Source organism: Oncorhynchus clarkii, chromosome 12 (assembly GCF_045791955.1).
Source record: "Oncorhynchus clarkii lewisi isolate Uvic-CL-2024 chromosome 12, UVic_Ocla_1.0, whole genome shotgun sequence".
In the NCBI taxonomy this organism is placed as follows: Eukaryota; Metazoa; Chordata; class Actinopteri; order Salmoniformes; family Salmonidae; genus Oncorhynchus; species Oncorhynchus clarkii.
Window position 1 is genome coordinate 17,183,583 of NC_092158.1, and position 27,777 is coordinate 17,211,359.

At 42.2% G+C, this 27,777-nt stretch overlaps 1 protein-coding gene across 1 annotated transcript; it reads left to right on the forward strand.

Moving 5' to 3' along the window:
- On the forward strand, positions 1-27,777 carry LOC139422772 (soluble lamin-associated protein of 75 kDa-like). Its single transcript, XM_071174105.1, has 13 exons — positions 1-168; positions 11,859-11,995; positions 12,080-12,179; positions 12,428-12,513; positions 12,875-13,046; positions 14,621-14,800; positions 20,480-20,596; positions 20,923-21,026; positions 21,279-21,321; positions 21,450-21,561; positions 21,678-21,804; positions 22,102-22,257; positions 22,457-27,777. Exons 2-13 carry the CDS (start codon positions 11,861-11,863, stop codon positions 23,288-23,290), a joined length of 2,166 nt encoding a protein of 721 aa, XP_071030206.1. The 5' UTR covers positions 1-168; positions 11,859-11,860; the 3' UTR covers positions 23,291-27,777.

A 27,777-nucleotide genomic window follows, 5' to 3' on the forward strand; every position in this document is an offset into this window, starting at 1 on the left:
GTCCCAGCAGGCAATGCACACACCACTGAGAGCGTACGCAGTGTTAACAGGCTAGGAGGACAAGCTAGCAACGGAGGCTTGTGTGCTTTTCAAAACATTCAAGAAATAAAACCTATAGTTATCCAAAAGAAGTCAAAGAAACAGCCTACGTGTCATCAGCAGGATTAGGTGAGTTTCCTATCATTTCACGTGCACAGTGTGTTTTATATTGGAGCTTGCCGGAGTGCTTGGAGCCCTGAAACACGCTGCGTGGGATGGATGTTCGGTGCTGGCGCTGGTTCGGCCCTGCTGATGAGTAAGCATCACTTTGGACAGGATTACAGGAAGGCTCGCTAAGAACGGCTTACATTCTCTTTTATATACATGTAGGTGTTGTTTCTGTTAAACATTTGTTCGGTCAAATATGTTTGGATAGGGCCTGTGTTTTCACTAGCCGCGGCATCCAAGAGCACGGTCAGGAATTTGGGAATGAAGTCTTGAGTATCAGGGTGAGGTGTGCTGTGGGGAATGAGGAATCTCTTAACATTTTATACAACGTTATTGTTCACTTCACCTGGGTTACTAGGCAATATTGCATTTCGCATAGTGTTTGCTTGATGAACTTCGATATATGTAGTGGCAAGTTTTTGCTGAGTATGCCCTATACCGCCACGCCCCCTCCTACTCTTGCACATGTAACCTACTTTATTAGAGATCGTACAGTTGATGTGTTTGTGCATTATTAGGTTCGACTTTTTAAAACATTTATTTAACAAGGACCTCGACAAGACCATCTTATTTCTTGATATTAATATATTGTTTACTTCGTTGCACTGTTTGCGGTAGTTCACAGTAGGTTACAGTGGTGTAGCAATATCCCCCCCCCCCCCCCCCCCCCCCCCGGGTACAGGTAGTATTGTTTGGTTATTTGTCTGTGAAGACTGAGAGAGGTGGAAAGACTGAATGTTTTTGTGGGTTTCCAAAAGCGATGTGCCTTCCACGTCGCTGGTGTTTGGGTTTGTGACGGCAGATGGGGCCATCATGCTTCTCTGACATGAGGTAGGCAGTGAATGTCCTGTTTAAATCAAACCTGTCTACTGGCGGTCAGAATATGTTGCTTATATCTATGTAATATTTTAACGTATAGCCCAGAGTCTCTATGGGTGGGAGGGAAGACCCATAGGGTTGAGCTGGCCCTACCACAACCCAGCCAGAAGAGCATGCTGTATGTGGGGTTGAGCTGGCCCTACCACTACCCAGCCAGAGGAGGCTGTATGTGGGGTAGAGGGGAGACCAGCGGGGGAGTAGAGGGTAAAGGTTTGGATGAAGAATATTACGCTTCGTCAGACATGACGGTTAAATAAATATTAAATAAAAAAACATGATTGAAAACACACGGTTATCAGCTATCTATCTCCCAGAGAAGGGGTGTGTGAGAATATGTATGGAAAGCAATCCATTATGTAACAGCAAGCATATTTTATTCTATAACTCTGTATATGTGTGTATATTGAAACAAGCTAAATTGCTCCTTGATTTTGCACCTCCACATTTGCCTGTCTGAGTGCACACACACACTATTTACTGTTTGTGCGTGGTGGGTAATCCTACATCTGCTGTGACATCACACATTGTATACGTACCTAGGAGCCAGCTCTGAGGCCCGATTGGGTGTCTGTTTCCTGCACTACCCCTATTACCATCATTAGGTAATGTACAGCTGATGTCGGGACGTTTACATACACTTTGGTTGGAGTCATTAACTTGTTTTTCAACCACTCCACAAATTTCTTGTTAACAAACTATAGCTTTGCCAAGACGGTTGGGGCATCTACTTTGTGCATGACAAGTAATTTTTCCAACAATTGTTTACAGTCAGATTATTTCACTTATAATTCACTGTATCACAATTCCAGTGGGTCAGAAGTTTACATACACTAAGTTGAGTGTGCCTTTTAAACAGCTTTGAAAATGCCAAAAAATGATGTCATGGCTTTAGAAGCTTCTGATAGGCTAATTCACATAATTTGAGTCAATTGAAGGTGTAGCTGTGGATATATTTCAAGGTCTATTTCCAAACGCCTGAAGGTACCACATTCATCTGTACAAACAATAGTATGCAAGTATAAACACCATGGGACACCACAGCCTACAAACCTGACTCAGTTACACCAGCTCTGTCAGGAGGAATGGGCCAAAATTCACCCAATTTATTGTGGGCAGCTTGTGGAAGGCTACCCAAAACGTTTGGCCCAAGTTAAACAATTTGAAGGCAATGCTATCAAATGCTAATTGAGTGTATGTAAACTTCTGACCCACTGGGAATGTGATGAAAGAAATAAAAGCTGAAATAAATAATTCTCTCTACAAATATTCTAACATTTCACATTATTAAAATAAAGTGATGATCCTAACTGACCTAAAACAGGGAATTTTTACTAGGATTAAATGTCAGGAATTGTGAAAAACTGAGTTTAAATGTATTTGGCAAAGGTATGTAAACTTCCGACTTCAACTGTATGCTACATGCGCGCACACACGCATGTACAGCCGGACACACACGTAGTGCAAGCCAAGGGTTAACTGCAGCGGGTACAGTGCCTTCGGAAAGTATTCTGACCCCCTGATTCCCCCCCCACACACATTTTGTTAGGTTACAGCCTTATTTTAAAATTGATTAAAGTTTTTCTCATCAATCTACACACACTACCCCATAATGACAAAGCAAAAACAGGTTTTTAGAAATGTTTGCAAATGTGTTATATATATATATATATATATATATATATATAAAAATAAACTTAAGTATTCAGACCCTTTACTCAGTACTTTGTTGAAGCACATTTGGCAGTGATTACAGCCTCAAGTCTTCTTGGGTAGAATGCTAAAAGCTTGGCACACCTGTATTTGGGGAGTTTCTCCCATTCTTCTCTGCAGATCCGCTCAAGCTCTGTCAGGTTGGATGAGGAGCGTTACTGCACAGCTTTTTTCGGGTCTCTTCAGAGATGTTCGATCAGGTTCAAGTCCGGGCTCTGGCTGAGCCACTCAAGGACATTAGGAAGCTTGTCGTGAAGCCACTCCTGTGTTGTCGTTGCTGTGGGTCATTGTCCTGTTGGAAGGTGAACCTTTGCCCCAGTCAGGTCCTGAGCGCTCTGGAGCAGGTTTTCATAAAGGATCTCTCTGTACTTTGCTCCATTCATCTTTGCCTCGATCCTGACGAGTCTCCCAGTCACTGCCACTGAAAAACATCCCCACAGCATGATGCTGCCACCCATGCTTCACCGTAGGGATGGTTCCAGGTTTCCTTCAGATGTGATGCTGGGCATTCAGGCCAAACAGTTCAATTTTGGTTTCAGTTTGACCACAGAATCTTGTTTCTCATGGTCTGAGTGTCCTTTAGGTTCCTTTTGGCAAACTCCAAGCGGGCTGTCGTGTGGCTTTTACTGAGGAGTGGCCACTACCATAAAGGCCTTATTTGGTAGAGTGTTCAAGAGATTGTTGTCCTCCTGGAAGGTTCTCCCATCTCCACAGGGGAACTCTAGAGTGCTGTCAGAGTGTTGACCATCGGGTTGTTGGTCACCTCCCTGACCAAGGCCCTTTTCCCCTGATTGATCAGTTTGGCTGGGCTTCCAGCTCTACGAAGAGTCTTGGTGTTTACACATTTCTTCCATTTAAGAATGCTGGAAGCCTGTCCCCAGATCTGTGCCTCAACACAATCCTCTCTTGGAGCTCTATGAACAATTCCTTCCACCTCATGGCTTGGATTTTGCTCTGACATGCACTGTCAACTGTGGGACCTTTTTATATAGACAGGTGTGCCTTTCCAAATCATGTCCAATTTAAGTTAACACAGATGGACTCCGATCAAGTTGTAGTAACATCTCAAGGATGATCAATGGGAACAGAATGCACCTGAGCTCAATTTCGTGTCTCATATCAAAGGGTCTGAATACTTATGTAAATAAGGTATTTCAGATTTAGCATTTTTTATACATTTGCATAACATTTCTCAACCTGTTTTTGCTTTGTTATTATGGGGTGTTGTGTGTGGATTGCAGAGGATGTTTTTTGTTCATTTCATCAATTTTAGAATTAGGCTGTAACGTAACAAACAGTCAAGGGGTCTGAATACTTTCCGAAGGCAACGTATTTACAGTTTGTGCATTTGATAGGCATACTCTGAGCTTTTTTCTATTTGGATGTTCCTGATGGCCAATTTGGATTGGCTGTTTTTGTGTTATTAGTGTGGTGTTATTTTGGTCTCTGCTGATATGAAGATGAAAGTCTCATATGAGTTCACATACTACACTGCATACAATCACTTACACACAGTTCTTCCCCATTTTGGCGTCCAGCTCCATACAAGAACAACGGTAGGTTTTCCTCAACCTATTGAGAAAAGAAGAACCTACTATAGTTAACAAGAGGGATATAAACTCTGCCTAACTCCCATTTTGCTGGTGTGACAGTAGTGTGTAACATGGTAGAAACCAGGAGCAACACAAAATGTCAGCAGGGCAGGTGTTAACACCACACCGCCACCCTGGCCTAAAGGCTTCTGCATGTTTTGGTTCGGCTGGTGCCAAGCCCAACTCTGTTACTGAACCGAACGTATACACCCTTAAAAGACCTTAGCTTGAAAAAAACACACAGTAGTACGGTTTGTCTGTCTTGAGACGTTGTAGCCTGTATATACTTCCTCAAAATAGTAGAAATTAATCTAAGATAATTCATTCCGACTATTCATGACAGTTTTGAGGTTTTTGCCAAGGAGCTCAGTCGTGCAATTTGACTTCGAAATAAGATGTTTGGTGCAGTATTTCTCAAGTGAAAACATTTGCAGTCATCTATCGTTGAATGACGACAAACACTCACTTCATGGAAGTACTGTTGACCAATGAACGAGACAGTCGTGAAGAGGGCCGAACAAAGCCTATTCCCCCACAGGAAACTAAAAAGATTTGGCATGGGTCCTGAGATCCTCAAAAGGTTCTACAGCTGCAACATCGAGAGCATCCTGACCGGTTGCATCACTGCCTGGTACGTCAATTGCTCGGCCTCCGATCGCAAGGCACTTCAGAGGGTAGTGCGTACGGCCCAGTACATCACTGGGGCAAAGCTGCCTGCCATCCAGGACCTCTATACCAGGCGGTGTCAGAGGAAGGCCCTAAAAATTGTCAAAGACCATAGTCACCCCAGTCATAGACTGTTCTCTCTACTACCGCATGGCAAGCGGTACCGGTGTGCCAAGTATAGGACAAAAAGGCTTCTCAACAGTTTTTACCCCCAAGCCATAAGACTCCTGAGCAGGTAACCAAATGGCTACCTGGACTATTTGCATGTGTACCCCCCCAACCCCTCTCTTAAGCTGCTGCTACTCTCTCTTTATCAAATATGCATAGTAACTTTAACTATACATTCATGTACATATTACCTCAATTGGGCCGACCAACCAGTGCTCCCGCACATTGGCTAACCGAGCTATCTGCATTGTGTCCCACCACCTGCCAACCCCTCTTTTTACGCTTATGCTACTCTCTGTTCATCATATATACATAGTCACTTTAACGATACCTACATGTACATACTACCTCAATAAGCCTGACTAACAGGTGTCTGTATATAGCCTTGCGACTTTTTTTTCAAATGTCAACTGTTTTATTTCTTTACTTACCTACACACACACACACACACACATACCTTTTTTTCCCACACCATTGATTAGAGCCTGTAAGTAAGCATTTCACTGTAAGGTCTACACCTGTTGTATTCGGCGCACGTGACAAATACACTTTGATTTGATGAAGAGGATTAGACTTCAGGTACCAACATTTTGGTTTGCCTTGGGAAAAAATAGTGTGCACGAACAGCCGAAGACAAATGACAAATATCCTTACCGGAGATCAAAATGAACAGAAATATCAGTGGCATCATAATATATGCACAAACTGTGTCAGATGTGAAGCATGGGGACACCTAAAGGAACACACGGCAGGTTTTAACACCCCTCCTCCACCCTGTTCTAGTGGACCACAGGCCGGGGTGTTAACCTGCCCTAACTGAACATACAGCAAAGGTCTGGAATTTCCAGGCTGGAATGCCATGGTAATGTTCTGTGGGTGGGGCGCTGTTCAGAGAGAGTGAGTGTGGGGTTGTTTGGTGTTTCTGATGTGGTGTTGGGTTGTTTGTGTGTGCTTGTGCAAGATCGACATGTTTACCTCGAACTTGGATCATATAGGCGGGGCGCTGAGCCCTCCAAGGCAGTAGGCAGTAGTGACACATGCCAGCTCAAACTGGTTGCAACCAAATGATTCTGATGAAGAAAAGAGCTTGGGGGATAGAGTGCAGAGCTAGACAGCTAGCTAGCTGCAGGGAAGGTTCTTCTTTTTTTTCCCTGATTCCCTTTCATTTTTTCCAAAATTCGTCCTCACTTTTGTTTTTCCAGGTATCTGTTTCCCCCAGTTTTTTTTTCTTCTGGTTTTCGCTCTTAAAATCACTTGAAAGGAAACACCATCCCCCAAAGACCCCCCCCCCCCCCCCCCCTCAAGCAAACTATCCTGGAGTGGCAATTAGGCTACCTGTCATTTTGTTAGTATAGATGTCTGGACAGGCCAATGATTGCATTACCATCCCAATATGACAGAACATGTTGACCAGACTCATGAATATCTGTCTAGATAGGCCAAGGATTGCATCCCATGACAACAAGTGTAAACCAGAACATTGATGGCATATTTTGAGTACTTATCAGCAATGGCTGAGGCTGATTTTGTCCTCTTCTGGTTCTGAATGTGATTTTTACTCCAGCAGACATGGAGTCCCTTCCTTGTGGACTGTCCACAGCAGGCACGTCTCCCATCTCAACCTGTGTGAGAAATAAAAGAAAAGGGGACCAGGAAATGTTTATTCATTTGAAATAAACAAAGAACACACTTGAAGGTCATAATAGCTGTTCTGTTTTAGTGGCATGCTGTTATCTATTACATAGCTAACACTAAGTCAAGTCAATTTATTCGTTTCTCAAGCATGTGGAAATTGTACAATTATTTAGGAAAGTAGTTGAATGAAGCTGAATAAAGACAAATAATGGCACCGCTCAATTTTGAATAATGAAAAAAGAACAGAGCATAGTTTTTAGAGCATTGTTAGTCATTTTGTTGTACTCCTGCTATTCTTAGGATTTGAGGGGTGCATTCAGAAGGATGTAACGGATGATAGGCCTGTACATTTTCTTGTGGACAGGCTATCACATATTATCATGAGAAAAGCTAGCTACAATTCAATCATCAGATAATGTTATATTATCATCTTTCCCCCATTGCACTTTGTGCTGGTGTGCATTGAATGCCCATTGATGGGACTGCTATATCCCGCAGGAAACATCCCATCTTGGCGTGTCAATTTTATACTCTCATAATAGTCTCTGGGTAAAAAAAAAAACTCTGAGCAAACTTCACTGAATAAAAATATAAACGCAACAATTTCAAAGATTTTACTGAGTTCCAGTACCAGTCAAAAGTTTAGACACACCAACTCATTCAAGGGTTTTTCTTTAATTTGACTATTTTCTACATTGTGGAATAATAGTGAAGACATCAACTATGAAATAACACACACAGAATCATGTAGTAACCCAAAAAGTGTTAAATAAATCTAAATATATTTGAGATTCTTCAAATAGCCACCCTTTGCCTTGACAGCTTTGCACACTCTTGACATTCTCTCAACCAGCTTCGTGAGGTAGTCACCTGGAATGCATTTCAATTAACAGGTGTGCCTTGTTAATTTGTGGAATTTATTTCCTAAAATGCGTTTGAGCCAATCAGTTGATGTTGTGACAAGGTAAGGGTTGTATACAGAAGATAACCCTATTTGATAAAAGACCAAGTCAATATTATGGCAAGAACAGCTCAAATAAGCAAAGAGAAATGACAGTCCATCATTACTTTGACTGACCTTCATGTCTTAATCTGGAAAATGTCAAGAACTTTAAACTTCAAGTGCAGTCGCAAAAACCATCGAGCTGAAACTGGCTCTCATGAGGACCGCCACTAGAAAGGAAGACCCAGCGTTAACTCTGCTGCAGAGTTACCAGCCTCAGAAATTGCAGCCCAAATAAATGCTTCACAGAGTTCAAGTAACAGACACATCTCAACATCAACTGTTTAGAGGAGACTGCGTGAATCAGGCCATGGTCGAAATGTGCAAAGAAACCACTACTAAAGGACACCAAAGTAAGAAGAGACTTGCTTGGGCCAAGAAACACAAGCAATGGACATTAGATCGGTGGAAATCTTGAAGTTTGAAAGTCACGGCTGCAAGGTTAAAAATATTGCTTTGGATAACCAATGGCAGTCTTAACTCTTCTTCTGTGGGGTTTATCATTGATGTATTCCTCTCAAACTTTGCTTACTTGATATCTAGCAAACTCATTCAAAACTGTCCAGCTATGTTGACACTCGCGCACAGCCTATCCTTGTGCCAGCTATCACATTGCATTAATGAAATGCTTAGTTCTGAGAAAATAGTTCCAAAAATAAATGTTTTTCCAACAACTATAATCAAAATATTCTAATTTCATATATACTTGTAAAGAATACCCGTGAGTACCAAGTGCTAACCACCCAGCTTTTTAGTAGTTAGGTCTTTTTCCCTGCTTTTGAGGGGAGCTGGCTAGTAGATACCCACAGACTTCCAGCTAAGATAACAATATGCTACCTTTTTTTTAACTTCCTTCAAACTGCATGATGAGACATAAAAATGGTATCCATGAGTCCGTCTGACTCTGGGTAAGTAGAGAATTACCCAAAATACAGACTTATCCCTTTAAACCACATCAGGAAACCAATTTTGAGGTCTGTGTGTAGTACCCATTTTAATTCCGGTGTGCACCAGCAAAAGGCTGTAGTTTAGCAGTGTTTTTGTAGTGCACAGGTGATGGTAGAATTTGCAAAACAAATACCCATTGGACTGATGCAAATAATCCTATCATTCTGACAGGTAAGCATAGGCTACTTTTTGTAGTTAGATGCACTATGCAGATATCGCTCCGTCATTTCCTGGTTGCTAAAATTCTGATTTGTCTAATTTCAGTTTGTGACAAAACAAGACTATAGTGTACAGAATCATTCAACATGTAATTTTAAATACTTTTAGTTGATTCCCTACTAAGTTCAATGAAATTAGGAAAATTGTTGAATTCCATTTTAATGTCTGTATTGCATGATTCCGTCCACGTTCTCCGCATCGCAGATTTTATTAAGGCCCTAGAAAGGTAGTGGGGGCTCAAGGCTGCCTCAAGTCGGCCTATAGGGAAAAAGACACTCACCCAAAGTAACTAACGTTTACACAGTAATGTCATGAAGCACAGTAACATCCAAAAGATCTGTTTTCCGAGAGAACATTTATCTATTACTATGGTTACCACCAACGTCCCATATTCTAGCTCCTGTCACATACACAGCGCACTGGGTGAGCCGCAGAGCAACACTTGCTTAAGGGCACATTGGCAGTAGATAGTCAAGTCTTCTCTCTAATTTTAATCCTCCCCAACTGCCGGTTTGGAGACTCATTCAGAGAGCGAGAAGCAGTTAGTCTGCTTTCTAACCCACCAGGCCCCATCTCTAACCCCCTGGAGGAATAGACTAGTCAGGATCGAGGGAAAGATCAATGGAGCAAAGTACAGAGAGATCCTTGATGAAAACCTGCTCCAGAGCGCTCAGGACCTCAGACTGGGGTGAAGGTTCACCTTCCAACATGACAACGACCCTAAGCACACTGCCAAGACAACACGAGTGGCTTTGGGACAAGTCTCTGAATGTCCTTGAGTAGCCTAGCCAGAGCCCGGTCTTTTCCATTTGATCATCGTTGAGATGTTTCTACAAATTGATTGGAGTCCACCTGTGGTAAATTCAATTGATTGGACATGATTTGGAAAGGCACACACCTGTCTATATAAGGTCCCACAGTTGATAGTGCATGCCAGAGCAAAAACCAAGCCATGAGGTCGAAAGAATTGTCCGTAGAGCTCAGAGACAGGATTGTTTTGAGGCACAGATGTGGGGAGGAGTACCTTTTTTATAAAAAATAAAAACATAATTAAAAGGCAGTCCTGCTTGGAGTTTGCCAAGAGGCACCTAAAGGACTCTGACAATGAGAAACATTATTCTCTGTTCTGATGAAACCAAGATTGAACTCTTTGGCCTGAATGCCAAGTGTCAGGTCTGGAAGAAACCTGGCACCATCCCTACAGTGATGCATGGTGGTGGCATCATCATGCTGTGGGTATGTTTTACAGCAGCAGCGACTCAGAGACTAGTCAGGATCGAGGCAAAGATGAACAGAGCAAAGTACAGAGACATTGAAAACCTGCTCCAGCGAGCTCAGGACCTTAGACTGGGGCAAAGGTTCACCTTCCAACAGGACACCGACCCTAAACACACATCGAAGAGAATGCAGGAGTGGCTTCGGGAAAAGTTTCTGAATGTCCTTGAGTGGCCCAGCCAGAGCCCAGACTTGAACCCAATCTAACATCTCTGGAGAGACCTGAAAATAGCTGTGCAGCAATGCTCCCCATCTAACCTGACAGAGCTTGAAAGGATTTGTAGAGAAGAATGGGAGAAACCCCCCAAATACAGGTTTGCCAAGTTTGTATCCTCATACCCAAGAAGACTCGAGGCTGTAATCACTGCCAAAGGTGCTTCAACAAAGTACTGAGTAAAGGGTCTGAATACTTATATAATGTGATATTTCAGTTTATTTTTAATACATTTGCAAAAATGTCTACAAACCATGTGTTTGCTTTGTCATTACGGGGTATTGTGTGTAGATTGAGGGGGGGAAAAACCATTTTAATACATTTTTAGAAGAAAAATGTGGATAAAATCACGGTCTGAATAGGTTCCGAATACACTGCATATGACATTTAGCAGACGCTTTTATCCAAAGTGACTTACTTACAGTCATGCGTGCATACATTTTTACAATGGGTGGTCCCGGGTATCCAACCCACAAGTGCCGTGCTCTACCGACTGAGCTACGGAGGACCACGGATGGAAGTGGCATGTCCTATTTGTAGTCCATGTTGAGGGTTTTATATGTAGGGTGCGTTTGTAAATTCACTCTGGCTATCTACTCTGATTTTCAGAGCACTCTCATCTGAGTGTGCCAGAGCTCAGAATAATAGATGCATTTACAAATGTGCAGTACCCTGAATATGACCGGTGGCAGTAAACGTTTCCAAAACGTCAGTCAGCAGCACAGTTGGTCACCAATGCTCTAAATAACATAACCTCCCGTCTAGCTCTGCTAGGGTGAGTAAAATGGTCAGAGTGAGGTGTTTTCTCATTTGTGTCTGGAAATGCTAGTAAGCTAGCCAACTTTTAGCCACTTAGCTTGGGTGCTTGACTGTCGTTATGAGGTCAAAATGCTCAGATGAACCCAATGCTCCAAGAGCTGCTCTGACATTACAAACGGGACAATCTAACCAAGCTCTGAACACACTCTGGCTCACCGTGAATTTAAGACACCCATAGGTGTTCTATAAGTCAGTTTGTTTCTTCCAGGGAGGGCAGCATTGGAAGTGTCACTGAAGTGTTGATTTTCATAGTAACGTCAGAAAAGCATGTTTTTTTTATTTTTATTGTGCAGTCCTTGTCTGATTGGACATTGTGTGATTCCATTTGGATTGATTGGGTTTATTTTGGGTATGATGAGGACAAGGCATTGGGCCTAGAGGAAAACAGAATACAGGTACCAAGTTTTGCTTGTGCAAAAGGAATCATTCCCTGTGTGTTAGTGATAGACATGTGATAGACTTGTGTATTTTGTTTGGCATGTTGAGTGACACTGACCACTGACATGTGACCCCTGCCCTGTAGGGATGGAGTTCCCTGTGGACGTGTTGGGATCAGTGAGACATGAGGAGGAGGAGCAGGCAGCAGAGGGCTACATGACGCAGCTACGATACATCATCCCCGACAAGGCCGAGAGCTTTACCCTGACCAGCCACAGAATGGTAGTCACACAAACACACCTACAGTACTAAATGCATGGTTGGTTTATTTGACTCTAACCCCATGTCTCTCTGGCTCTCCCTCAGATCTGTATCAGTCTGTGTAACGTTGGTTTTGTTCCCATCTATGGAGGAGACCTGAAGCATAAGATTCTGGCCCTGTTCGCCCCAGAGGACCAGCTCACAGGTACATCCCTCCCTCAGCACAGAACAAGTCTCTAGCCTCTTGTCTGTCCGTTGATACAGTCACAGTGTAAGCTGGTCGTTTCCACCACATAGATGGATGTAAGCTATTTTATTTAAAGCTATAAGCTTACACACATCAGATCGAAAAGTTTCATAATGTCTGGGGGTTTATATTTTACAGAGACACGTTTGGATTCTAACCAGATGTCATACTCATCTAACTCTAATTCTCTGTCTCTCTCTCTCCAGCGGTAGCTTTGTTTCTGGCGGGTCAGTGGTGGTCTGTAGAGGACATCCTCAGAACCTCCGACCCCTCCAGATCTGGCCTCCTCAAGGTTCACAAACTGCAATACATACAACACGAGATGATTGTTGAGTTGACACATCGAGAAACATAAAGCTAGCACATTGAAACACACAAACACAAGGTGTCACAAACTGACTCTGTAGAGGTAGGATATTGGGTTTGTCTATCTGGTGTGAGGAGAGGCTCAGTCTGATGGGATATGAGGGACACACAGGATCCTACAACAACATGACTGAGAGCACACAGACACAAACTAACCTGGCATGTTTATCAACCCAATGAAATGCATAATGACATTGTTTTGAACAGAATCTCAACCTCTGCATGTGTTGTGTGTGTTACCTTAACATTTCATTAAGTGACAGTCTTTATCTATGTGTGTGTCCCAGGTGAGGAGTCTTGGTGAGCGGCTCGTCCTGTACGTTCTGAACCGTATCGTGTACCGCGTGGGTGAGATGGACAAACCTGAGGTGCCCTTCCTGTGCCACGGACAGAACCACTTCGCCAAGCTCCTTTGGAAGGATGGACACGCTGTCGGTTTCTACTCTGTCAAACCCAAAGGTTTTTGTCTGGTCAAACTGTCACTGGTAGCGGTCATCTTTGGTTTCAAACCATACTGGTCTTATTTGATAGGTGAAGTTAGCTGGAGAGTTGGCACTGGACAGTACCCTTAACTTACACAAGGCTGTCCGTGACCCTGAACCTCCTGAAGATGATTACTATAATGACAGACTTTATACATAGCATTAGTCAATCATGTCTCAATCAATTATAGCGTACTTTCAAGTAGAGGTTGACCGATTTATGATTTTTCAACACCGATACCGGATATTGGAGGACCAAAAAAGCCGATACCGATTTAATAGGCTGATTTTTAATTGTTTAATTTATTTGTAATAATGACAATTACAACAATACTGAATTAACACTTATTTTAACTTAATATGATACACCAATAAAATCTATTTAGCCTCAAATAAATAATGAAACATGTTCAATTTGGTTTAAATAATGTAAAAACAAAGTGTTGGAGAAGAAAGTAAAAGTGCAATATGTGCAATGTAAGAAAGCTAACGTTTCAGTTCCTTGCTCAGAACATGAGAACATATGAAAGCTGGTGGTTCCTTTTAACATGAGTCTTCAATATTCCCAGGTAAGAAGTTTTAGGTTGAGGTTATTATAGGAATTATAGGACTATTTCTCTCTATACCATTTGTATTTCATTAACTTTTGACTATTGGATGTTCTTATAGGCAATTTAGTATTGCCAGTGTAACAGTATAGCTTCTGTCCCTCTCCTCGCTCCTCCCTGGGCTCGAACCAGGAACACAACGACAACGGCCACCCTCGAAGCAGCGTTACCCATGCAGAGCAAGGGAAACAACCACCCCAAGGCTCAGAGCGAGTGACGTTTGAAACACTATTAGCGCGCGCTAACTAACTAGCCATTTCACTTCGTTTACACCAGCCTCATCTCGGGAGTTGATAGGCTTGAAGTCATAAACAGCGCAATGCATGATGTACAATGAAGAGCTGCTGGCAAAACGCACGAAAGTGCTGTTTGAATGAATGTTTCGCGCTTGCTTCTGCCTACCACCGCTCAGTCAGATACTTAGATACTTGTATGCTTGTATGCCTAGTCAGATTATACGCAACGCAGGACACGCTAGATAATAACTAGTAATATCATCAACCATGTGTAATGAACTAGTCATTATGATTGATTGTTTTTTATAAGAAATTGAATGCGAGCTAGCAACTTACCTTGGCTTACTGCATTCGCGTAACAGGCAGTCAGTCTCCCTGTGGAGTGCAACGGTCGTTATTGTGTTGGACTAGTTAACTGTAAGGTTGCAAGATTGGATCCTCTGTCGTTCTGCCCCTGAACAAGGCAGTTAAACCACCGTTGCTAGGCCGTCATTGAAAATAAGAATGTGTTCTTAACTGACTTGCCTCGTTAAATAAAGATTAAATAAAGGCGTAAAAAAAAAATCTGCAAAATCTGTGTCCAAAAATACCGATTTCCGATTGTTATGAAAACTTGAAATCGGCCCTAATTATTCAGCCATTCCAATTAATCGGTCAACCTCTACTTTCAAGACATGAATTAACAGAATCTCTTCCTCTCTCTCCAGACAGCTTGTGTAATGGCTTTGTGACCCAACGCTACCAGCTGCCTGTTATGGACTCCATCTTTGTCAGGAAGTGTCATCGTGGAAACAGTCATGGTCTGCAGATGCTGGAGGACTTTGTGGACTCTTTCAAAGATGACCAGCTCGGCCTGAAGTACCCTCTCTCTCTAACCATGTATAAAGGTTAGTGGTAGTAGTCTATCTATTCAATTCAATGGGTTTTATTGGCATGGGAAACATGTGTTAACATTGCCAAAGCAAGTGAAGTAGAATAATATACAAAAGTGAAATGAACAGTAAACATTACACTCATAGAAGTTCCAAAAGAATAAAGACATTACAGATGTCGTTTGTGTATGTATACAGTGTTGTAACGACGTGCAAATGATTACAAAATGTACAAAATGGAAAATAAACAAACATAAATATGGGTTGTATTTACAATGGTGTTTGTTCTTCACTGGTTGCCCTTTTCTTGTGACAACAGGTCATAAATCTTGCTGCTGTGATGGCACGCTGTGGTATTTCACCCAGTTGATATGGGAGTTTATCAAAATCAGGGATGTTTTCAAATTCTTTGTGGATCAGTTTGGGTTTGAAGTGCTTTTAAATTGCAGACTTGAATTTGGACTTGAATTTAGATGTAGCCCAAAAAATTGATATTTTCTGTATTTTCATTACCACTGGAAAGAGGCCCAGTTCTGCCCGACACGCATTAGTTGGTGTATTTCTCTGGACTTGTAGAATTTTCAGACAGAATTCTGCATGTAGGGATTCAGTTGGATGTTTGTCCCACATTGTAAAGTCCAGTTTATTGAGTGGCCCCCAAACCTCACTTCCGTAAAGAGCTATTGGTAGGATTACACTGTCACATATTTTGGTCCACATTCTAATCTGGATGTTGATTTTGAATAATTTCATTTTTATTGCGTACAATGCGCTGTCTGCTTTTTCTTTGAATGCATTCACTGCCATATTAAAGTCTCCGATGCAGATATGGTCAGACCAAGGTACGAGTAATATTTTGTGTGTTCAATTATTGTTGTTCAGGACAAATTTATATTTATGTTTCTGACATCCTGTTTTTTTTCAGGAAAATCATGATTTTCATTTCGTTTTTTTATTTACTGCCAGGGCCCAATTTATGGCAATATTGCTCTAGAATGTTAAGGTTCTGTTGAAGACCTTCTTTGGTTGGTGATAGAAGTACCAAATCATCAGCATATAGCAGGCATTTTACCTCTGTGTCAAATAGTGTGAGTCCTGGGGCTGGAGACTGGACCAACATGTCTGCTAATTCATTGATATACATGTTGAAAAGATTTGGACTCAAATTTAGCCTTGTCTCACACCTCGACGTTGTGAAAATAATTCTGTTCTTTGGTTTTTGATTTTTATTGCATACTTGTTTTCTGTGTACATACATACACCTGACCACCAAGCCCACTTTGTAGAATTTTGTAGAATAGCCCTTCGTACCAAATAGAATCAAATGTTTTTTTTAAAGTCAATAAAGCAATTAAAGATTTTGCCTTGTTTTTTGGGGGGTGGACTTGTTTATTCATTTGTGTGTATATATGTTCAGTAGTGCGGTGGTGTTTTATTAATTAGTGTGTATATATGGTCAGTAGTGAGGTGGTGTTTTATTAATTAGTGTGTATATATGGTCAGTAGTGAGGTGGTGTTTATTAATTAGTGTGTGTATATATGGTCAGTAGTGAGGTGGTGTTTATTAATTTGTGTGTGTGTGTATATATGGTCAGTAGTGAGGTGGTGTTTATTAATTAGTGTGTATATATGTGGTCAGTAGTGAGGTGGTGTTTATTAATTAGTGTTAGGTGTACAGTGCCTTGCGAAAGTATTCGGCCCCCTTGAACTTTGCGACCTTTTGCCACATTTCAGGCTTCAAACATAAAGATATAAAACTGTATTTTTTTGTGAAGAATCAACAACAAGTGGGACACAATCATGAAGTGGAACGACATTTATTGGATATTTCAAACTTTTTTAACAAATCAAAAACTGAAAAATTAGGCATGCAAAATTATTCAGCCCCTTTACTTTCAGTGCAGCAAACTCTCTCCAGAAGTTCAGTGAGGATCTCTGAATGATCCAATGTTGACCTAAATGACTAATGATGATAAATACAATCCACCTGTGTGTAATCAAGTCTCCGTATAAATGCACCTGCACTGTGATAGTCTCAGAGGTCCGTTAAAAGCGCAGAGAGCATCATGAAGAACAAGGAACACACCAGGTCCGAGATACTGTTGTGAAGAAGTTTAAAGCCGGATTTGGATACAAAAAGATTTCCCAAGCTTTAAACATCCCAAGGAGCACTGTGCAAGCGATAATATTGAAATGGAAGGAGTATCAGACAAATCTACCAAGACCTGGCCGTCCCTCAACTTTCAGCTCATACAAGGAGAAGACTGATCAGAGATGCAGCCAAGAGGCCCATGATCACTCTGGATGAACTGCAGAGATCTACAGCTGAGGTGGGAGACTCTGTCCATAGGACAACAATCAGTCGTATATTGCACAAATCTGGCCTTTATGGAAGAGTGGCAAGAAGAAAGCCATTTCTTAAAGATATCCATAAAAAGTGTTGTTTAAAGTTTGCCACAAGCCACCTGGGAGACACACCAAACATGTGGAAGAAGGTGCTCTGGTCAGATGAACCCAAAATTGAACTTTTTGGCAACAATGCAAAACGTTATGTTTGGCGTAAAAGCAACACAGCTGAACACACCATCCCCACTGTCAAACATGGTGGTGGCAGCATCATGGTTTGGGCCTGCTTTTCTTCAGCAGGGACAGGGAAGATGGTTAAAATTGATGGGAAGATGGATGGAGCCAAATACAGGACCATTCTGGAAGAAAACCTGATGGAGTCTGCAAAAGACCTGAGACTGGGACGGAGATTTGTCTTCCAACAAGACAATGATACAAAACATAAAGCAAAATCTACAATGGAATGGTTCAAAAATAAACATATCCTGGTGTTAGAATGGCCAAGTCAAAGTCCAGACCTGAATCCAATTGAGAATCTGTGGAAAGAACTGAAAACTGCTGTTCACAAATGCTCTCCATCCAACCTCACTGAACTCGAGCTGTTTTGCAAGGAGGAATGGGAAAAAATGTCAGTCTCTCGATGTGCAAAACTGATAGAGACATACCCCAAGCGACTTACAGCTGTAATCGCAGCAAAAGGTGGCGCTACAAAGTATTAACTTAAGGGGGCTGAATAATTTTGCACGCCCAATTTTTCAGTTTTTGATTTGTTAAAAAAGTTTGAAATATCCAATAAATGTCGTTCCACTTCATGATTGTGTCCCACTTGATGTTGATTCTTCACAAAAAAATACAGTTTTATATCTTTATGTTTGAAGCCTGAAATGTGGCAAAAGGTCGCAAAGTTCAAGGGGGCCGAATGCTTTCGCAAGGCTTCTGTGGTCAGTAGTGAGGTGGTGTGTATTAATTAGTGTGTGTGTATATGTTCAGTAGTTTTTATTTAATTGTACCTTTATTTAACCAGGCAAGTCAGTTAAGAACAAATTCTTATTTTCGATGACGGCCTAGGAACTGCCTGTTCAGTGGCAGAACGACAGATTGACCTTGTCAGCTCGGGGGTTTGAACTTGCAACCTTCCGGTTACTAGTCCAACACTCTAACCACTAGGCTACCCTGCCGCCCCCTGAGGTGGTGTTTAATAATTAGTGTGTCTATATATGGTCAGTAGTGAGGTGGTGTTTATTAGTGAGTGTGTCTATATATGGTCAGTAGTGAGGTGGTGTTTATTAATGAGGTCAGTTGTGGTCAGTTGTGAGGTGGTGTTTATTAATTTGTTTGTGTATATATGGTCAGTAGTGAGGTGGTGTTTATTAATGAGTGTAAGGTGTATATGTGGTCAGTTGTGAGGTGTTTATTAATGAGTGTAAGGTGTATATGTGGTCAGTAGTGAGGTGTTTATTAATGAGTGTAAGGTGTATATGTGGTCAGTAGTGTTGTGGTGTTTATTAATGAGTGTAAGGTGTATATGTGGTCAGTAGTGAGGTGTTTATTAATGAGTGTAAGGTGTATATGTGGTCAGTAGTGAGGTGTTTATTAATGAGTGTAAGGTGTATATGTGGTCAGTAGTGAGGTGTTTATTAATGAGTGTAAGGTGTATATGTGGTCAGTAGTGAGGTGTTTATTAATGACTGTAAGGTGTATATGTGGTCAGTAGTGCGGTGGTGTTTATTAATGAGTGTAAGGTGTATATGTGGTCAGTAGTGAGGTGTTTATTAATGAGTGTAAGGTGTATATGTGGTCAGTAGTGAGGTGGTGTTTATTAATGAGTGTAAGGTGTATATGTGGTCAGTAGTGAGGTGGTGTTTATTAATGAGTGTAAGGTGTATATGTGGTCAGTAGTGAGGTGGTGTTTATTAATGAGTGTAAGGTGGTCAGTAGTGCGGTGGTGTTTATTAATGAGTGTAAGGTGTATATGTGGTCAGTAGTGAGGTGGTGTTTATTAATGAGTGTAAGGTGGTCAGTAGTGTGGTGGTGTTTATTAATGAGTGTAAGGTGGTCAGTAGTGCGGTGGTGTTTATTAATGAGTGTAAGGTGTATATGTGGTCAGTAGTGAGGTGGTGTTTATTAATGAGTGTAAGGTGGTCAGTAGTGCGGTGGTGTTTATTAATGAGTGTAAGGTGGTCAGTAGTGCGGTGGTGTTTATTAATGAGTGTAAGGTGGTCAGTAGTGCGGTGGTGTTTATTAATGAGTGTAAGGTGTATATGTGGTCAGTAGTGCGGTGGTTGGGGAGAAAGCCAATTTTACATTTTACTTATTACCTTTTTTTCTTAATGGAAGTTTTGAATTCTTGAGTTCAAAATGCTACAGAAAACCTTTCCCAAGTTGCTGTTTACACAAATTTCCTTGTAATTATTGGGGTCTGATTTGTCTCCACTTTTGTGGATAGGGGAGATGAGCCCCTGGTTCCAGATATCAGGAAAGCAGACAGGTTAATATGTTGAACAGTTTAAGCGCAGCATTTTACAACTCAGTTGTGCTGTTCTTCAGCATTTCATTTCTGCTGTTATCTCGACCACAAGCCTTCTTTGATTTTATAGATATGAGCTTTTCATTTAGTTCTTGTTGGGTTATTGGGTAATCTAATGGATTTTGGTTGTTTTTAATGACTGATTCAAGGATGTAAAAAAAAAAATTGAATTTCTAATCGGTTCTGTTTTTTTGTGGGATGATTTTGTATAGATTATCAAAATAAGTTTTCCAAATTCCTTCATCTTGTATGTTTAATTATTGTGGCTTTGTCGTGCTTAAAATGTTCCACACGTCCCAGAACTGATTTTGGTCAATTGTGTTTTCAATTTCATCGTGTCTTGTTTGTATAAATCAATTTATTGCGTTTCAGTGTAAATATTCATAGCTTAGCCCTGGGTTGTTTTGCTGCTTATGTTTCACATTTGTCTCAGGTGTTTTCTAATTGTTTTACATTCGTTATAAAACCATATTTCAGAAACATTTTAGTTTTTTGTTTCTTTTGCAATTTTTTGGTTTTCTCAAATGTGCTTTTGATGCTGCTTTTTGGAGTATGCACTTGATGTTTTGAGTAGCCGAATTGACACCTTCTAGTTATAGTTTTTGGTATTGTGAGTTATTGAAGAACTGTATAGGCTCTCGCTGTGTTTGTGTGTGTGTGAAGGTTAGTAGTAGTTTGCTCTCTCTCTCTCTCTCTCTCTCTCTCTCTCTCTCTCTCTCTCTCTCTGCCCCTCTCTACTGTACTCTATAACTGTACAACTTTGCAGCCCCTAAATAAATAAATCGGTCAATCAAAGTGTACCATCTCTCCCTGACCTGCAGTGTGTGGCCAGTATCTGTGTCGGTACCCAGCTGACCAGGACCTGCTGTGGGTGGTAGAGGGAGTGGGAGGACCCTACCAGAGAGAGAGAGTGGCCAACAAGATCAAAACACTGAAGGGTACGGATACAGTAGCAGGAGATCTAACACCCAATGGCCTGTCAAGGAGGATGTGATGTTTACAGTACCTTCAGATAGAAATGTGTTAAGTAGAACCTATATGATTGTCTGTCATGAAGAATAGGAAACGCGACGGCAGCTCAATTCATAACATTTCTAACGTTCTGTGACCTAACTGATCCATCTGGACCTTAGCAGGATGATAGCAGTCCCGATTAGCTGTGCTGTAGGGTCTTGGTGATGTCAGACACAGTGGCCAGACTCTCACATGACTGGTAACTATGACTGGTAATTGCCTTCTGATTGTTGTGCTGATTCCCATAAAGTGGTGCTTCCCGTGGTGAAGGCTAATGGAGATCACCAAGCAGCCTCTCTGGACAGCACAGACATCAACATGGAAGAGGGCTCAGACAGCTGTCTGGACATCACCGTACGTCTCTGTCTCTGTCTCTCTCTGTCTCTCTCTCTCTCTGTCTCATCTATCCAACTTTGTTCTTGTTTGTCTTTCTTTACATTTTTTTCTCTCTCCATTCTGTTGGGTTTCCTTAGTCTCTCGCCTCCTGAAGAGCTATGTGGATGTATTTGTTGTTTATAGTTTAAGAATATCCTCAAACGTCAGATTTAAGTTGTGTAGGGACAATATAATCAAGTAATGAGGATTTAATATGGTCTTGTTTTTTAGGAGGATGTTTTGGTGCTGAATAAGCCCCTCCAGTTAATAGAAGGTAAGTAGCTCAGAGAAGTCTTGAGTCCTGAAATAAATAACTATGAGAAAGATTTTGGTGTTTCTGAGTACATCAAATGCTGTCTTTTTGTGTGAATACACATTGGAATGAAAATGGTTACTCTCTAGCCCTGGAGGGCACACCAGTGTCAACACATACCTGGAGTAGTGGACCTAAAAAGCGTGGCAGAGAAGAGATGGAAGACTCTGAGGAGGAGAGCCAGCCTCTGAAGATGAACAGGTTAGACAAGGAGTCTCAATGAAATAGCAACATCCATCAAAGTATTAATGAAATGTATGTATGACAGCTTCCCATTGGCTGAAAATCATAATACCTCTGGTTTACTGTGTGTTCAGATTGGAGGAGGCAGAGCCCACCACTACAGCTGTAGAGGGAGAGGAGGAGGAAGGAAGCGGGGGGGATGAGACAGAGACTGGAGAAGCAGAGGCTGCTCTGTCCCCTATAGAGGAGGCCAAAGCTCAGGTGAGAGGATGACGGACGTGATTAAGATGAATACATCATTAGGAAACAACAGTTCATTTGGCTGTTCTGGGTTGCTTGTCTTTGTTGTTTTATGTTACTATGGTTGTTGTTAGCGAATAACCAGCCACTATCATAGCGTATTTCGCACTTGTTGCGCAATAAATTGCACCCTGTTCCTTATGGGCCCTGGTCAAAAATAGTGCACTTCATAGTGAGTAGAGTGCCATTACATACAGAGTGTATGGTTAATCAGGAAAAGGAGGCGTTGACCATTGGTTGTGGCTTTTCTATCCTCAGGAGGCTGAGGTCAAAGGAGAACTGACTGATGACCAGGGAGAGGAGGAAGAGGTTGCCACACAGGAGCCTGATGCTGTGCTGGAGAACAGAACGACAGAGGAAGATGTGGAAATAGAAGAGCAGGATACGAAGGAGGAAGATTCCATTGAGGCTAAAGTATGTGTTTCAATGCCTCAGTTGGAATGTGTGAGATGGGGCCATTATTGGAGAAAGGGGTTCACAGATGAGACAATAGGATCCTTTCGATGTTGGAAAGTTCCTATTTGTACTGTGGACATGTTTCTACAGTATGTGTTAGAAAGGGAATTGAGGAATATGTTTTTCGCCACTACTTTTTTCTCTTTGTCCTCTGCAGGACACCGTAGATGCAGCTCTTGTGGCATCAGAGGAATTGGCTGAGACGGAAGCTGTGGTGGAGAAGGAGGCTCCTCTCCTGTTAGAAGAACCAGCCTCTGCTACAGAGAAGTCCCCTCCGCCTGCAGAGCCAGCCCCAGCAGAGCTCTCCCTCTCTGGGGAGGTGATTGAGGACGCAGGCGAACCTCCAGAGGAGGCCGCAGCTACACCCATGGAAGGAGAGGAGGTAGAGGGAGAAAAGGAGGGGGCGGAGAAAGCAGTGAAGGAAGAGGAGAAATCCATGGAGGCAGCCATCACAGTGGACAGCAGTAGCCAGGAAACAGTGGTCCAGGTAGGGGTAGCAGGCCTGTCCTACCAGCCTCCGGAGGAAGGAGAGAACCAGCCTCTCACAGAGGAAGAAGGAGAGGAGGAGGCAAGAGAAGAGGTCAAAGGAGACGAAAAGAAAGAGGTAGAAGAGATGGAGAATGTTACAACCACAGAGGATGAGAAAGAGGAGGGAGAGAGTGAGAGCTCAGACGAGGGTGGTGACGGTAAGGTCCTTTGGAGGAGAGGCAGTGGCCAAGCGGCGGTGCCTAAACATAAATCTAAGAGACTGAGCAGAGTGGTCATGGAGCCCGAGGAGCAGGGCACAGAGCAGCCGGAGGTCACGGAGGAAGAGGAGGAGGAAGCTAGAACGACAGAGGAGGAAGAGGGGGCTGTAAAGAAGAGCTTGGCTGAGGAAGAGGTGGAGGAAGAGGAGCATCCACCAGTGATTGACCAGAGAGCTTTGAGGAGGAAGAGCCGACAGGTCCAGGCTCCAAAGAAAGCCAAAGGGAAACGACGCAGCAAGATCTAAACACAGCAGACGTTGCATATATAAAAACACACACAAAACACATGTTTAGAGGTGTGCAGTAAGGGGTGTTTTCTACCTGGTTTTAGGGTTTGTAAGGCATCTAAAGTTAACATGTATTATCTCTGTACGATGTTGTTTAGATTTTTAATTTAGGTCGTTTTATGAAAGGTTTAAGTACATGAATACTCAATACTCTCTGTTGCAATAAGTCAATGTGAAGTATTTTTATTGTTCAGAATTGACTTTATTCTTGTTTTTATTGCCTTGTTCTTTCGGTACTGACTGAGATTGAGTTTCACAGGGCTGATGTGGAAGTTTGAAGATGATTTTCATTCTCTAGCTCAGTTACATTTTTTCCAATAGCCTCGTCCTACACTGAGTCTGTGGTTGTTACATTTATACTATTTACAGTATTTAAATAGTTTGGGTTGAAATGCACCTCCTTAGTTTGGAGATGTTGGAGGAGTCATTTGATAAATACAGTCATTGAAGTTCTGTTCCAATGAAAGCCAGCCGACCCAGTTGCTCTTGAAGACCAGTTTTCCTACACCCCCTGTTTTATGACCAGTCACTTGTATTAAGGAATGAAATGTTCCAAAAATACCTGGGGTTTTCTCCATGTTGTCTTATCTCTTCAGATGTGCTGAAATACTTTTTATTTAGGAAAAAGCTGTGAATGAACGGCAATTATAATATGTAAGCTGCACGGCACAGACGCGCACATGCACATTGATATATAAACGTGTATACACACAACTATAGTATTTTGTGAATATACCCAGTAACTGAAATTTGAATAGGAAAAATAGATTTGGTTATTATTGTTCTTGCCCAAGTATAATTCAAGATTATAATTTAAACTTTATCTTATATCTAATAGCATGTTTAATTGCAAGTGTATTGATTTTAAGGGTAAAATATGTATATTACAGTAAGTAGATGATGGCAGAATTGAAGTGAATGTGACTCTATATACCGGTGATATTTTTGTTATATACACTGTTGTATACACTGTTATATACACTGTTGTATAATGGCACAACATTCACTGTTTAGAAACACAAATTTGCTACACAAGTTGAGCTATTTCTGCGTGAATTTGATGCTGTCATTGACCGTGTCACTTCACAGGGAAAGGTACGTTGAGACAAAGATAAAGCAGAATCTGTCAGTGGGCTGTTTATGTTCCATGGCTATGGGTTAATACACTGCTCAAAAAACACTACAATAACACATCCTAGATCTGAATGAATGAAATATTCTTATTAAATACTTTTTTCTTTACATAGTTGAATGTGCTGACAACAAAATCACACAATTATCAATGGAAATCACATTTATCAACCCATGGATGTCTGGATTTGGATGTCAAAATGAGGCTCAGTAGTGTGTGTGGCCTCCACGTGCCTGTATGACCTCCCTACAACGCCTGGGCATGCTCCTGATGAGGTGGCGGATGGTCTCCTGAGGGATCTCCTCCCAGACCTGGACTAAAGCATCCGCCAACTCCTGGACAGTCTGTGGTGCAACGTGGCGTTGGTGGATGGAGCGAGACATGATGTCCCAGATGTGCTCAATTGGATTCAGGTCTGGGGAACGGGCGGGCCAGTCCATAGCATCAATGCCTTCCTCTTGCAGGAACTGCTGACACACTCCAGACACATGAGGTCGAGCATTGTCTTGCATTAGGAGGAACCCAGGGCCAACCGCACCAGCATATGATCTCACAAGGGGTCTGAGGATCTCATCTCGGTACCTAATGGCAGTCAGGCTACCTCTGGCGAGCACATGGAGGGCTGTGCGGCCCCCCAAAGAAATGCCACCCCACATCATGACTGACCCACCGCCAAACCGGTTATGCTGGAGGATGTTGCAGGCAGCAGAACGTTCTCCTACGGCGTCTCCAGACTCTGTCACGTCTGTCACATGTGCTCAGTGTGAACCTGATTTAATCTGTGAAGAGCACAGGGCGCCAGTGGCGAATTTGCCAATCTTGGTGTTCTCTGGCAAATGCCAAACGTCCTGCACGGTGTTGGGCTGTAGGCACAACCCCCACCTGTGGACGTCGGGCCCTCATACCACCCTCATGGAGTCTGTTTCTGACCGTTTGAGCAGACACATGCACATTTGTGGCCTGCTGGAGGTCATTTTGCAGGGCTCTGGCAGTGCTCCTCCTGCTCCTCCTTGCACAAAGGCGGAGGTAGCGGTCCTGCTGCTGGGTTATTGCCCTCCTACGGCCTCCTCCACGTCTCCTGATGTACTGGCCTGTCTCCTGGTAGCGCCTCCATGCTCTGGACACTACGCTGACAGACACAGCAAACCTTCTTGCCACAGCTCGCATTGATGTGCCATCCTGGATGAGCTGCACTACCTGAGCCACTTGTGTGGGTTGTAGACTCCGTCTCATGCTACCACTAGAGTGAAAGCACCGCCAGCATTCAAAAGTGACCAAAACATCAGCCAGGAAGCATAGGAACTGAGAAGTGGTCTGTGGTCACCACCTGCAGAACCACTCCTTTATTGGGGGTGTCTTGCTAATTGCCTATAATCTCCACCTGTTGTCTATTCCATTTGCACAACAGCATGTGAAATGTATTGTCAATCAGTGTTGCTTCCTAAGTGGACAGTTTGATTTCACAGAAGTGTGATTGACTTGGAGTTACATTGTGTTGTTTAAGTGTTCCCTTAATTTTTTTGAACAGTGTATATAGACCCTACATCTGGGTCATATTCACTAAGCATCAAACGAAAGAAGGAAACCTTAAACAGGGAGGGACTACCTGAGACTGGTTTTAGGCAAAGTGTTTCTCTATTAGTATGACTGCTGTTTGTTAGCTATAGCTGTGTCCAGGCTGGTCATGTAAAAGCTACATCGTAAAACACCTGGTGGATCTCAATAGTCTACAGGGGTTTTGTCTCCTTAGCTCTCCTTCACCTGCACGGATCTGAAAACAACTAGATATAAGTTAAAGCAATATGGCAGAAACCTACCTGGGGATTTTCCACTTCCAGATCAGTGAAGGAGACGAGGAGAGGATGCCACTGTTTATTGTGGAAAATCAGTTTCAACCACCACTACACTTGTGGGTTGATTCCTTTACGTATGTTGCTATCATCCACCTGTTAATACTCTGACCCCAGAATGTGAATCAAGGCTTAGTTTTAACTCAGATGTACGGAATGTTACACAGCCATGTTAGTTCTGGTTGTTTTCAGTTTGAATATGTCCTGGATATAAGGCAACAGCGGAGGGAGCCAGAGGAGGAGTCATTGAGCTGCATCTAGTTTAGCATGGCCTTTACTACCGTTTTCAGATTCAGGTTGATTATAGAAGTCACCTCTTGGTGGTGCTCATATTCTGCCTTGGCTGCTGTGGTTCCCACTGTCTTCTGTGCCTAGGGTGGTTTTATACAGACTTCCTAGATATCTACAGGCTTACCCCAGGGCTGTGTTCAGTGGGGTGTGATGTTACAGAAGGTTAAGATGGAAAGAGATTCTGTTAGCTGGGCACAAGACAATCCTGTCTGCAATGTTCAGAACTTGGCACCTTCCTGAACGTACCCTAATACTCTAAATCTTATTGACCTCATTCACAACCAATAGCCAGAATATGGCAGGCTTTAGTGTGTCTGTTCCAAATGGCAAATTATTCCCTATATAGTCCACTATAACCTTTTATTTAACTAGGCAAGTTAGTTAAGAACAGATCTTATTTAGAATGACGGCCTACCCCTGCCTTACCCTAACCCGGACGACACTGGGCCAATTGTGCACCGCCATATGTAACTCCCAATCACAGCTGGTTGTAATACAGCCTGGAATCGAACCAGGGTCTATAGTGATGCCTCTAGCACTGATATGCAGTTCCTTAGACCGCTGCGCCAATAAAATAAATAAATGGTGCACTATAAAGGGAACTGGGTGCCATGTAGGATACACTTATGTTTGTTCTGTTGAATGTTTTCAGTGATCAGTTTGTGGTTGGAGAGATGGACAGTTTGTGGTTGGAGAGATGGACAGTTTGTGGTTAGAGAGATGGACAGTTTGTGGTTGGAGAGATGGACAGTTTGTGGTGACACCAATGTAAGACATCTGCTATGGGAGTGGTTTCATTTCAGGGACTGATTCGGTTTAAAATCAATCAATTCAGGAGAAGAATCTAGATGAAATTAATGAATTGAGTGTTTACTTTCCTATGATTTCAAAAGAAAGAAAAATGTGTGCCTTTTATTTAATGATCCCTGCCTGTGTTAGGGACCTTGTTTTCCGTGTTGCGCTTTAACTAATAAGTAGAATTTCAAATCACCTGAATTCACTGAGTTATAGTAGATTTAAACTAATTCCTGCATCTTGTGATGTTACTGGACATTTACTATTGGTTCGTCAGCTGTTTTAGTATGGACTACTGTTTATCTTAATATATCTTACTGAACGTCTTTCAGCCTATGAATTCCTTGTAGTTAATAAACTATTTTTTTCTGGAATTA

What these genes read in the sequence shown, in the direction of transcription:
- LOC139422772 (XM_071174105.1), top strand. Translation starts at nt 11,861, where the DNA reads ATGGAGTTCCCTGTGGACGTGTTGGGATCAGTGAGACATGAGGAGGAG. An exon ending in CCAGATCTGGCCTCCTCAAG is followed by an intron (nt 12,514 to 12,874) that starts GTTCACAAACTG and finishes TGTGTGTCCCAG; the next exon opens with GTGAGGAGTCTTGGTGAGCG. An exon ending in AAGATTCCATTGAGGCTAAA is followed by an intron (nt 22,258 to 22,456) that starts GTATGTGTTTCA and finishes TGTCCTCTGCAG; the next exon opens with GACACCGTAGATGCAGCTCT.